This window comes from Vipera ursinii, assembly GCF_947247035.1.
Source record: "Vipera ursinii genome assembly, chromosome: Z".
Classification (NCBI taxonomy): Eukaryota; Metazoa; Chordata; class Lepidosauria; order Squamata; family Viperidae; genus Vipera; species Vipera ursinii.
The window spans coordinates 18,860,039-18,872,968 of record NC_139517.1 but is presented as its reverse complement, the minus strand read 5'-3'; the positions used below and the strand labels follow the sequence as shown (position 1 = coordinate 18,872,968).

General features: G+C 48.5%; 1 protein-coding gene across 4 annotated transcripts in view; it reads left to right on the top strand.

Annotated features, from left to right (window-relative positions):
* LOC310648640 (protein kinase C and casein kinase II substrate protein 3-like) overlaps window positions 1–12,930 on the top strand; it is a 57,758-nt gene that overhangs the window by 20,028 nt on the left and 24,800 nt on the right. For 3 of the 4 annotated variants that reach the window (XM_083376593.1, XM_083376594.1, XM_083376592.1), the window contains 3 exons: window positions 6,922–6,989; window positions 9,841–9,997; window positions 12,554–12,789. In XM_083376593.1, coding sequence (XP_083232719.1) covers window positions 6,922–6,989; window positions 9,841–9,997; window positions 12,554–12,789 — 461 coding nt within the window. Of the gene's footprint in view, window positions 1–6,819; window positions 6,990–9,840; window positions 9,998–12,553; window positions 12,790–12,930 lie in introns of all 4 variants that reach the window. The other variant, XM_083376595.1, reaches the window with a different exon arrangement.

Sequence of the window (12,930 nt, the reverse complement as noted above, 5' to 3'; positions counted from 1 at the left end):
TTTATATACCGCCCTTCTCCCTGAGGACTCAGGGCGGTTCACAGGGCAGAATAAAATAGCAAATACAAACATTAAAAAAGATTAAACAATTGCCCTAGTTAAAAACAATGGAAATACAACGCTAAAAACCCCAAGAAAAATTAAAAGACCAAAGATAAAACAACCCCAGCAATCCCCATCAGGCTAGGCCAGCTTGTACAAACAGAAATGTCTTAAGATCGCGACGAAAGGAGCGAAGATCGGGCGCCATCCGGAGCTCTACCGGTAGCTGATTCCACAGCTCCGGAGCGCCCACAGAGAAGGATCTCCCCCTGGGGGCCACCAATCGACATTCTCTGATCGGTGGCACCCTGAGGAGGCCCTCTCTGTGGGAACGCACAGGGCGCAGGGAGCTTGATGCCGTTACAGTAACGGAATCTTGTAAAACTGGTGATCACTTTTAAAGCCCTTCGTGGCATGGGCCCAGCTTACTTGAGGGACTGTCTCACCCCACTGGGATTGACCTACTCCCGCTGATTCTGTCAGCATGAATCTTCTGGCTGGCGGGGTCCAGGAAGAGGGCCTGTTCTATTGTTGCTCCTGCCCTCTGTGTTCTGAACCAGCCTGCTACCGGCCTTTCAATAAGGCAAACCCCTGTTCAAACAGTAGAGACTGGAGAGCGTCTGAGGCTGAAAAGCGTCTGCCAAGATTTATAACACAAACAACAGAACAAGAAACAAAACACTGGAACTTGAATCCTCAAACGGAAGGGTTGCTTTCAGCAACCAGCCCTTCCCCAAACACTCCTTTTATTTAGAGTTCAGGGCGTGGTCTCCCTGTGCCTCCTCCTGAGGAGTCCCACAGCCTTTCTCTGCTTGGTCCTGCTCGACTGCCTCCTGCGTCAGGCGTCCTTGAACAGGGCCAGCTGTGGGTCATCATCCTCCGCACTATCGGGCTCACGCAGCTGAGAAGAGGGCCCCAGCTGGGGGCTCTGCGAAGCCTCCAAGCCGTCATCAGCCAGTTCGTCTTCCACACCCTCCTCCTCCCCCTCATCTGAGTCATCCGAGACATCTGAGCCGGCTGCCGGACCCACAGGCTGGCCCTGAGTCACAACACTATCCCGCACCGCAGGGCCCTTCCCCCGGGGCTGCCGATCCGGATGCGGTCGGGATGGGAATTGTTCGTGAAAAGCAGTCACCAACGCAGGGGCATGAACGGCGGTCACGTCTTCCCATGTGAAGTCCTCCGGCCCGTACCCTTTCCACTCGATCAGGTACTGGAAGCGACCTTTCAACCAACGGGAATCCCTGATGCTGGCGACCTCGTACTCGGGGGTGCTGCCTCCATCACGAGGTCCTGATGGGGGAGGTTCCGCTTGGCGAAGTGGACAAGCCGGTTGTTCGGGGACCAACAAGGACCGATGGAAGACGGGGTGCACGCGCAGGGAACGTGGCAGAGTTAAACGATAGGCGACCGGATTGATGACAGCCTCGACTGGGAACGGTCCAAGGTAACGGTGGTCCAGCTTCCTCGCTGGCCGTGTGGATGGTAGGTTCCTGGTGGACAGCCAGACCCGATCCCCCACCGATAGTGGAGGCGTATCCCTTCTCGACCGATCGGCGAACCTCTTGTAGTCGGCCTTGGCCTTCTCCAGCTGTCGTCGCACCAACCGATGGATCGCCTGTAACTCCGCCATGAAGTCGTTCGCTGCCGGCTCCGGTGAGTCCACGGGAAAAAGGGGGAAAAACCGGGGGTGATAACCCACATTGGCCAAGAACGGTGTCATCTGCGTGGAGGTGTGCTGCGAGTTGTTAAAGGCAAACTCGGCTATGGCCAAATAATCCACCCAATTGTCCTGCTGTAGGTTAACGTAGCAGCGCAGATACTGCTCTAAGATACCGATGACCTTCTCGGTACCCCCGTCAGTTTGAGGATGATGCGCGGACGAGAGGCAAACCTTAATGTCCAACGCACACATCAACTCCTGCAAGAAGCGGGCTGTAAACTGGGCCCCCCTATCGGAGATGACTCTATCGGGGAGGCCGTGCAGCCGAAACACCTGTTGGATGAACATGCGACTAGTGGCGCGAGCTGACGGTAAGCCGCGACAGGGAATGAAGTGCGCCATCTTGGTCAGCATGTCCACCACCACAAACACTGTCGTGAAGCCGGAGGATGGGGGTAGATCCGTCAAAAAGTCCATGGACACAGCCCCCCAGGGTCTCTTGGGTGTTGGCAAGGGCTGCAGTAAACCAGGCGGGGCCCCTGTCGCTGACTTGGCCTGCCTGCATGGGATGCAGGAGGTGACATAAGACTGGACGTCGTGTCAGACTCGGGGCCACCAGAAGGTACGGGAGACCAGGTTCAGAGTCTTGAACAGACCAAAATGCCCCGCAGCCGGGTTATCATGACACTGGCTGAGGACGAGTCCCCTGAGTGGCCCTCCCGGAACATAGAGCTGGTCACAAATAATACAAAAGTCCATCCGTGACCGACCAAGGTGAATCTGGCCCCACCTCTTCCTTCCGCTGAGCCACCCACGCCTCCTGCTGCTGCGCCTCCCGGATCCGAGCCCGTATATCAACCGGCTCCCGCACCGCAGCAAAAGACTCGACAGGGATCACTGTCCTGGGCAGAAGCTTGTCTTCCACTCGGGTATATTCGGGCTTCCTGGACAGAGCATCCGCTCTCTGATTGTGCCCGCTTGGTATGTACCGCACCCGGAAGTCAAACCTCGCAAAGAAAAGGGACCACCGGATCTGGCGTTGGTTCAAATTCCGAGCGGTCTGCAGGCTTTCCAGATTCTTGTGGTCCGTCCGGACCTCGATTTGATGCCGCGCCCCCTCCAGATGATGCCTCCAAGCCTCGAACGCCGCCTTGATGGCCAGCAGCTCCTTCTCCCAGATGGTATAGTTGCGCTCCGAGGGATTCAATTTCCGAGAGTGATACGCGTAAGGGAAAAGGGTACCGCTGGGCGTCATTGCCTGGAGTAACACGGCCCCAATGGCAATGTCGGAGGCATCCGCTTCCACGACAAACGGCCGTTGCGGGTCAGGATGCTTCAAGATGGGCTCCTTCATGAAGGCGTCCTTCAAAGCCTGGAACGCCTGTTGTTCGGGGGCGTTCCACTGGAACCGAGTCTTCTTCTGCAGGAGCCGGGTGAGGGGGGCTGTCAAGGCAGCAAAGCCAGGGCTGAATGTTCGATAGTAGTTGGCAAATCCAAGGAGTCGCTGAACATCCTTCACGCGACGCGGGGGTTGCCAACTCTGCAACGACTCAACTTTACTCGGCTCCATGGCGATGCCCTCAGGAGAAATGCGGTGACACAGGAAATCGATGGTCACCTGGTAGAACTGGCACTTCTCCAACTTGGCAAACAGCCGATGTTCCCGGAGGCGCTGCAGGACCTGACGGAGATGCTGATGATGCACTTCACGCGACGGGGAGTAAATCAGGATGTCGTCCAGGTAGATTACGACAAACTGGTCCAACAGATCCCGAAAGATGTCGTTCATAAAATGCTGAAACACAGCGGGGGCGTTGGTCAGGCCAAACGGCATCACCGTGTACTCGAAATGTCCATAGCGAGTACCAAACGCCGTCTTCCACTCATCACCCGGCCGAACCCTGACGAGGTTGTAAGCTCCACGCAGGTCCAGTTTCGTGAAGATCTTAGCCTCCCGGAGTCGGTCCAAGAGCTCGGGGATGAGGGGCAGCGGGTAACGGTTGCGCACCGTGATGGCGTTGAGTTTCCGGTAGTCACAGCAAAGCCGTAACTCGCCCGACTTCTTTTTGACGAAGAGCACGGGCGCAGACACTGGCGAGGACGAGGGCCGGATGAAACCGCGAGCCAAATTCTTTGTCAGGAAGTCCCGCAATGCAGCCAACTCGGGCTCCGACATGGAGTACAAACGCCCCACTGGGAGAGGCGCATCAGGGACTAGATCAATGGAGCAGTCGTAGGGCCTGTGCGGGGGTAATTGGTCCGCCTCTGACTCGCTGAACACATCAGCAAAGTCGGACAGTTCGGGAGGCAAGGAAACCCCTGAGGAACCCTCCACCTGGCCGGCACAGATATGGCGGGTGTGGTCCACGCACTGCAAACTTGGGAAGGTGACCAAGTTCTGAGACCAATAGATCTGTGGATCATGCGCCCGGAGCCACGCCAGTCCCAAGACCATGGGGAAGTGCAGATCCGAAGTGATGTAGAACTGGATGGCCTCCACATGGGAACTGATGGCCATACACACTGGTTGCGTGGCGGCCGTAATAGGCCCGGACAGGAGCACTCGACCATCGATAGTCTCCACTAGCATGGGCGGATCCACCGGACACTGGGGAACAGCCCATTTGGCCACAAAGGCCGAGTCCATAAAGTTAGTGGTAGCCCCAGAGTCAATTAAGGCATGGACCGGAATCCCCTCTGGCTTGCCAGGAAGGATCAGACGTGCCTCCAAAATCAAATGCCGTGGAGGTTCACAGGCACCGTCGGAACGGCGTCGCTCGGCGTGGTCGTTGTGGGTCGCCCGATCTATCACACCGTCTAGATCGGGCTCGGGCCGTTTCCCGACAGCAAAGTAGGGGACTTTCTCGGGGCAGGCTTGGTCACTGATGCCCGCTGACGCTTCTTTGGGCAAGAAGCAGCCAAATGTCCAGGGTCCCCACAGTAAAAACACAACCCCCCCAATCGTCGTCTGTCCATTTCCGTCACCGATAGACGGGACCTGGCGGCACCCAGCTCCATTGGCTCCTCCCTCTGGACTGGGGGCTCACGCTCAACAGGGGCGGCAGGGGTCTGTGGGGTGGCACGGCGACTCTTTCGCTGCTGCAGCCGGGCATCGATCCACAGACAAAGATGGATCAGCCCATTCAGGTCTGAGGGAATGTCCACACGGGCCAGCTCATCCAACATCTCCTCCGACAATCCATCCTGGAAGGCATCCACGAGCGCAGCCTCATTCCAGGCGGAATCCTGGCTAAGCAGCCGGAAATCGCTGATATAGGCCTGTAGGGGGCACTGACCCTGCCTCAGAGCTTTCAGGCGTCGGGTGGCAGTCTGCGCCTTAATTGGGTCCTTGTACATTAGGCGCATATGGTCACAAAACCCCCCAAAGTTATCCAACAAAGGGCTAGGTTGTGCCAGCAGAGGCGTGCCCCAACGAGCTGCATCCCCCGACAGAAGGCTTAACACGAATCCCACCTTATCCCGGTCAGTGGGGAAATCAGCTGCTCTCACGCTGATAAAAAGCTGGCATTGTCCCAGGAAGGCAGGAAACAGTTCTGGATTGCCAGCAAATTTATCCGGCATTGGTATCTGACATTTCCTCCTGGGTGGGGGTGCAGCATGTACCTGAGCTTGCAGTTGAGCCACCTGAGCTGCCAGCAAAGTGAGTTGCTGGGTGAGCTGAGCATTCTCGGCACGTAGCTGCTCCATCGTAGTAGTAAGGGGTGGGAGGCTGAAAGCAAACTGTTCTGAACCAGCCTGCTACCGGCCTTGCAATAAGGCAAACCCCTGTTCAAACAGTAGAGACTGGAGAGCGTCTGAGGCTGAAAAGCGTCTGCCAAGATTTATAACACAAACAACAGAACAAGAAACAAAACACTGGAACTTGAATCCTCAAACGGAAGGGTTGCTTTCAGCAACCAGCCCTTCCCCAAACACTCCTTTTATTTAGAGTTCAGGGCGTGGTCTCCCTGTGCCTCCTCCCGAGGAGTCCCACAGCCTTTCTCTGCTTGGTCCTGCTCGACTGCCTCCTGCGTCGGGCGTCCTTGAACAGGGCCAGCTGTGGGTCATCATCCTCCGCACTATCGGGCTCACGCAGCTGAGAAGAGGGCCCCGGCTGGGGGCTCTGCGAAGCCTCCAAGCCGTCATCAGCCAGTTCATCTTCCACACCCTCCTCCTCCCCCTCATCTGAGTCATCCGAGACATCTGAGCCGGCTGCCGGACCCACAGGCTGGCCCTGAGTCACAACACTCTGGAACATCTTGCCTACTAATGTGAGGTTGGCCCCAATCCTCCTATCCTTTCATAAGGGCCTAAAAACCTGGCTCTGCCAGATGGCCTAGAGCCCCAATGGGAGAAGAGTCACTGCACGTTTTTTTTAGTTTGTCAGAAAAGTTCATTTCTAACTGTACATTTTCCCTGTTCTCTGCACCTGTGGTGATAGCTTATCTGGTAACCATAGTGATTCTCACATGTCCAGCTATGTTGCGGATTCAGACTGTTTTGTGCGCATGTCTAGAAAAAGTTTCTCACAGTTATTCATTTATTTTCTTTCACTTTGCTTCTACTGTCTGATACGTTAGGATGTAGTCAGCTAGCTCTCTTTATATATATATATTTAAGTTTTGTAATTAAAAGGTATTTAGCAGATTATGCGTCATGTTTTATTTCCTTCCTCCATGCACATCATGCATCATCTGAAGTACGGTCCCTCGCCCTCTGATAAGGTGATTTATGCCTTGACAAAGAGCACAGTGATTGAGTAACAACAGATCCTATCTCCCTTCATTCCACCTCTGCCCTCCACATGTATCCTTGGTTTTAATTTTTGGTTTTAATTTATTCATGTTTTAATGTAGATGCAATTTTTATGTCTGTAAGCCGTCCAGAGTTGCATTATGGTAAGATGGGGGAATCAATAAATTTTATTTAAAAAATAAAATAAAATAGAAAGTATTTCTCCCCTCTTTTCCTTTTAGTCTCCAAAAAATAGAGGGGGACCCTTCAGTATCATGTCCCACATCCTTCTCCTTTGGTGCACTGAGATACCTTTTGTGTGCCGATCTGTGGCTCTTCCTTCTGTCTTCCAAAGTCATTCTCACATCCTTTTATAATAGGTTCTTTATTACATCTGGAATATGATTCCAAAACAGTTGTTGAAGATGAGTACTTTATTTGATACTTTTGGATGCACTATGAGACCTGTTCCCTCTAAACAGGTGACACCATGTCTGTGATATACAGTGAGGTGGCTGCTGATGAGCCAACTACCAACAGCTTCTGGATGGTGAGTAGCTGGTAACAGGGACGGGGTGGCAGGAGGAGGGGGGGAGGTTCAATTTATGTTTATGCAACATGTTTGACTCATTTACTGAGTAGCTACAACACCTTGAGTCTTAAGATAACCAAATGGGTTGAGTTTGCATCACATGCCAAACTACAGAAGAAAAAACAAAACAATATGCTAATTGGGAAGGAAGGAAGGAAGGAAGGAAGGAAGGAAGGAAGGAAGGAAGGAAGGAAGGTAGGTCACCTGAGATACCTGCCATAGTTCTCAGATGCCAGGTTTACACGGTGCTCCACCAGATCAGAATGTCTCTATCACATACCAGGCTTTCATTGGACCTAGTGGGCTGGGTGGAAACAACCAGGAAGAGGCAAATAACCCAATGGATGACAAATAGCACATCAGAGTTTTTTTTTAATCTTTTATTTACCTTGCTCAATAGTAGCAACTGTGAGAGGGATCTCGGAGTCCTAGTGGACAATCACTGAAATATGAGCCAGCAGTGTGCTGCAACTGCCAAAAAAAGCCAACAGTGCTAGGCTGCATTAACAGAGGGATAGAATCTAGAAAGAGTACAGAGAAGAGCCACAAAGATGATTGAGGGACTGGAGGCTAAAACATATAAGGAAGGGTTGCTGGAATTGGGTATGTCTAGTTTAAAGAAGAGAAGGCCGAGGGGTGACATGATAGCAGTGTTCCAATATCTCAGGGGCTGCCACAAAGAAGAGGGAGTCAAGCTATTCTCCAAAGCGCCCGAAGGCAGGACAAGAAGCAATGGATAGAAACTAATCAAGGAAAGAAGCAACCTAGAACTAAGGAGAAACTTCCTGACAGTTAGAACAATTAACCAGTGGAACAACCTACCTCCAGAAGCTGTGAATGCTCCAACACTGGAAGTTTTTAAGAAGACACTGGACAGCCATTTGTCCAAAATGTTTTCCTGCCTGAGAAGGGGGTTGGACTAGATGACCTCCAAGGTCCCTTCCAACTTTATTATTATTATTATTTATATCCTGCCTTTATTATTTTTACAAAAACTCAAGGCGATGAACGTATCCAACATACTTCTTCCTCCTTTTCCCAACAACAACCCTGTGGGCCGAGAGAGAGTGACTGGCTCAAAGTCGTCTAGTTGGCTTTCAAGGCTAAGGGGAGACTTGAACTCACGGTTTCCTGCTTTTCTAGCCTGGTGCCATAATCACTAGACCAGACTGGCTCCGAATTTCACCCAGAAGCAAACTGGAAGCCTGTGCAGGTCTCAGAGGAGAGGTGTAACCTGGGCAGCCCAAAGTCCACTTGTAACATGCTGCTGTATTCTGCAACTTCTGGACTGGCTACAAGGGCAACCCCATATTAAAATTTTAAATTATATTAATTAAATCAAATCAAATTAAATTAAATTAATTTTAAAATTTTAATTTTTACTGTTATTATTAATTGTGGGCTTGTACTAATTTAATTTCATTTTATTCTCTTTTTGTCCTCTTTTAACTGCCCTGTGAACCGCCCTGAGTCCTTCGGGAATAGGGCGGTATATAAATTCAACTAACAAACAAACAAATAAACAAATAAACAAATAAATAAATAAATAAATAAATAAATAAATAAATAAATAAATATTAGTTCCTTGGGATAAAAATCAGTGAAGTCAAGACTGCATGACATTGATGAAAGGGTAGCAAAAAGATAAATTGGAAGAGCTGAGGTTGATGAAGCTTTCTGATTTCCTTAAAGGTAATGAAGGCATATCCAAGTTGTAGGCTGGATTGGAAAGTTAAAGAAATAATAATAATAGAAGATAATAATAATAATAGAAGAAAGCAGTAACAGTCCCAAATTGCTGTGAAGAAAACCACATTAGGACATCAACAGTCAGCTGATTCAAGATTTCCCTTTCTCTTAATGTGGTCTCTTTTTTTATGAGCACATCACTTGATCTTAAACTGGAAAAAAGAACTTGACTACAGCATTGCAACCTTCGGTATCGGAATTATCTGTTATGTCTGGTTACATTCCGCCCCACCCCCCACCCCCCAAGTTTTTAAAAATAAATGACGACTAAAAACCATTTTCCTTGAACTTCAAACTGGCTGCTGGCACTTTAGCCTACTGTGTTGAGTGAACCCAACTCATAATTTATGATTCTCTGTGTTGTGCAAATTCAGAGAACTGGGTTAATTGAGTACACTGTAATTGGGTAAATTACGGATTAGCACGTTGTGCAAAGACTTCCAGTTTTGAAAACACATCTATCCTATTACCCCATATTCTTTTAAAATAATTAAAAGTCATAATACCTGATTTATGCTTTCTTTTCTGGAACACTTAATGATAGTGCTTGGGTTTCTCTGTTTTTCAAGAACCCCCCAAGAGATTGGTTTGATTCTGGTTGGAATTCACAGGAGTAGCCCAGAGGAGGTGATTTGGAAGGAAAGGCATTAAATGGTAGGCCTTGTTTTGAAGGGGCATTCCTGCACCACCAGACTGAGACCACTCCCCATCTATTGTGTAGTGGGTTCTGGAACGCATGGAGGACCCCAGGCAGAGGAATACATCATAGCAGCTCTTTATTTGGTGGTAGAAACTGTACTGAGAGGATAGGGTTACCTGTCCCCTATTTATACCTGTACAGGTACACTGTCCAGCCAATAGATTTAAACCTGGCTTTCCCGCCACAAGTCCAGGTACATTTCCAGCCATAGATTTAAACCTGGCTTTCCCGCCAAAACGCTGCTTCCTGCCGCAGCAGTTTCGGCCCAGCGCCACCTGGTGTATCGACAGAGCCGATGCTTGCATTGTTATGAAACCCCATACATAACACCATCCATTCTTCCCATCCTTTCTCCTGCAGCCCAATCGCTACCAGAGCACAGTCAAACGTCTGGATGATGGGTACCGTGTCTGTGACCAGATTGTAGCCTGTTTCCAGGAACGGGCAAAGATTGAACGTAACTATGCTCTGATGATGGATGAATGGACTCGCAAGTGGAGGCCCCTGGTTGACGCAAGTGAGTGGTTTCATCCTTCTTCTGTGGATGTTCCAAATTCTTGTCTGCTTTATATGCAGGTTTGAAAGAACTGGGGGTTGGGAAAAAGGACTGGTAGAAACATATGTTCTAACTGTAAATGAGTATGCTTGCTATTTTCTTCATGATTAAGGCCAAAACTGTGCCACACCTAGAATGCTTCTTCTCAAGTTTTTTACAACATAACTAGAGTGCATTGTAAATCCAGCTCTGTTCCTTGTGTCCATGATGTATGGTCTCCAAGTTCTGAGTTATGCAGCTTTACCCTGATTTACTTCTGTAGGCAAAGTATCAGCCCACCACAAAAACAGAATGCAATATAGGGAGTTAGGATGATTAATTATTATCCCACCAGATTTTTCGGGTCTTTCCCTATTTATGCCCAACTATTGCCCCAAAGCATCCTTGCAACATCTTTTTCCTACCATGTGTCCATGATGCTGCCTTCAATTTGTCCCCAGTCCATGTGTGAAACCTATTATTCCTTGCTGTACTAAGTTATTTCCCCTTTAGTCCAACATCATTCAAGGACAAACTCGAGGTATATAAAATCAGGTTTTGTCACCCATTACACAAAATGGTGATTGCAGTGAGTAGGAATGGTGGAAATAAGGGACAGCAAATGTTGTATAGTTTTCTAGTGATCACATGGTTGTAAAATACTTCAGCTCTATTTCAAGATGTTCTAAAGTTTGCTCTTGCCAGAAACTTGTTCTTAACTATGGAACCATTTCAAAAAACGTTCCATGAAAATTCTCCTTTCAACTTTCCTAGTCCTGCTGTATTTATTCTAAATGTTGATATGGCTAGTTATAATACTTTAATGCATTCTCTAGTCTAAAATTAGCACCAGTTGTAACTTCAAAAGATAGATAGATAATGCCCATGATATGGGACTAGGTGATTTTTCCCCCCTTTGAAATGATGATTTCATCTTGATAAAGTGTATGGGAGCGTAAGTATTAATGGTAATATCTTTGCTTTGATGCTTACAAAAGGAACCGGTTTTTCCATAGATACTTGCTGTTGACAACCTATGCAAATGAAAAGCCGAATAAACTGTGCCTTCTAAAAGTTATCTAAGAAAAGCTAGATGTTCTACTGATATATTCCAGAGACTTGCCCTGCAGCATTTTAACATCTATTATATGAGAATGCTGTTAGGTTTTCTTTTGTTTTTAACATACCTGAAACTGCAGTCTTGAGCAATTAGTAAAATGCTAGGACTCATCTGCAAATAATTCAGGATGCATATACTTTTTTGGAATTATCTCCTAGAGTCCAGGTGATGTCATTCCAAAGTATGCTATCAAAGTATTATTACAGACTGTAAACCATAGATGGGTAATCTGTTTCCCAGAATGCTCTGTACTCAGGAAGTGTCCTGTCAAAAGTCAATAATAAATGTTGCACTATAGAACATCGTGAACCCCATTTCTGTAGTCCGTATGCATAGCTGAAATAAGGTAAGGTAAAGGTAAAGCTTCCCCCGCACATGGGTGCTAGTCATTTCCGACTCTAGGGGCCGGTGCTCATCTCCGTTTCAAAGCCGAAGAGCCAGCGCTTATCCGAGGACGTCTCCGTGGTCATGTGGCCAGCATGACTAGACGCCAAAGGCGCACGGAACGCTGTTACCTTCCCACCATAGTGGGAAGCTGAAGTATATCAGCTGAAATACCTGATATAAAATACCTGATGTAAAATTCATAGCTGCCGGATGGCCAGTGGTGTTCGATTTAAAAGTCGAACTGTTGGCTGTGATAAGGCAATCAAAGGACCGTGATGAACATAAAAAAACATTAAAAAAAACCAGAGTTTCAATTACTGCCACCTTGACTTTTTTAACCATAGTCTGTAGACACTCCTACAGCTGTCATATCATTTATCTGGCTGATTGCACTTAAATAGCAATAGCATTTAGACTTATATGCCGCTTCACAGTGCTTTACAGCCCTCTCTAAGCAGTTTACAGAATTAGCCTATTTCCCCTGACAATCTGGGTCTTCATTTTGCCAACCTCGGAAGGATGGAAGGCTGAGTCGAGGCAGTCCTGGCAGTCAGCAGAATTAGCTTGCAATACTGCAGCCACTGTGGCACCATGGCTCTTGTAGTAAAGCAGGGCTTCTCAGTGTTTCCCCCTTCAAGATGTGTGGAAAGCATGGGTGGCTGAGGAATTCTGGGAGTTGAAGTCCACATGTGGCCAAGGTTGAAAAAGACTCCTTCAGAGTAGGCCAATTTTCGGTCTACCAATCTAAATATGGATCTCTGCCCACCCTCACCTCCCATGCACTAACATCTGTGTCAGTGGAGAAAATCCTGCACACGACTACAAGAGAGTAAAAGTTGCCAGCAAAGTCATTTTTTTTCATTGGCTTCCCTACCTAGATCACTTTTCCAGTTCTCCAATTCCTCCATAAAGCATCAAGGTTGCATTCAAGCATCCAAGTTGCATTCTTCAAATCCCAAGAAATCAATTTTGCTGCAGTGAAGGAATTTATGAAATCCTGTCATTCCTTACCCTTCCTCCTTCACTTCTAGGCCCAGCATATGGTTCCCTACTTCGGGCATGGCAAGCTTTCCTGGGGGCTTCTGAGCGGTTAAGCCGACTACACATGGAGATGCAAAGGGCTTTGGTCTCTGAGGATGCTGGAACCATCCGATCCTGGCAGCACAATTCTTATCACCGCAAGCTCTTTGGGGGCTTCAAGGAGGCTTGTGAGCTAGAAAATGGTTTCCAGCGGGCTCAGAAACCCTGGACTAAGAAGCTCAAGAAGGTAGGAAGAACATGACCTTTGGAAGTTCTTTGGAAGTGTAGAGAAAGGTAAAGAGATGGAGGAATAGAATCCAAGGATTTAGGTTTGTTTATGAAGCAAAAGAGGCCTGGTGAACCAGGTTTATCTTTATGGTGAGCTTGT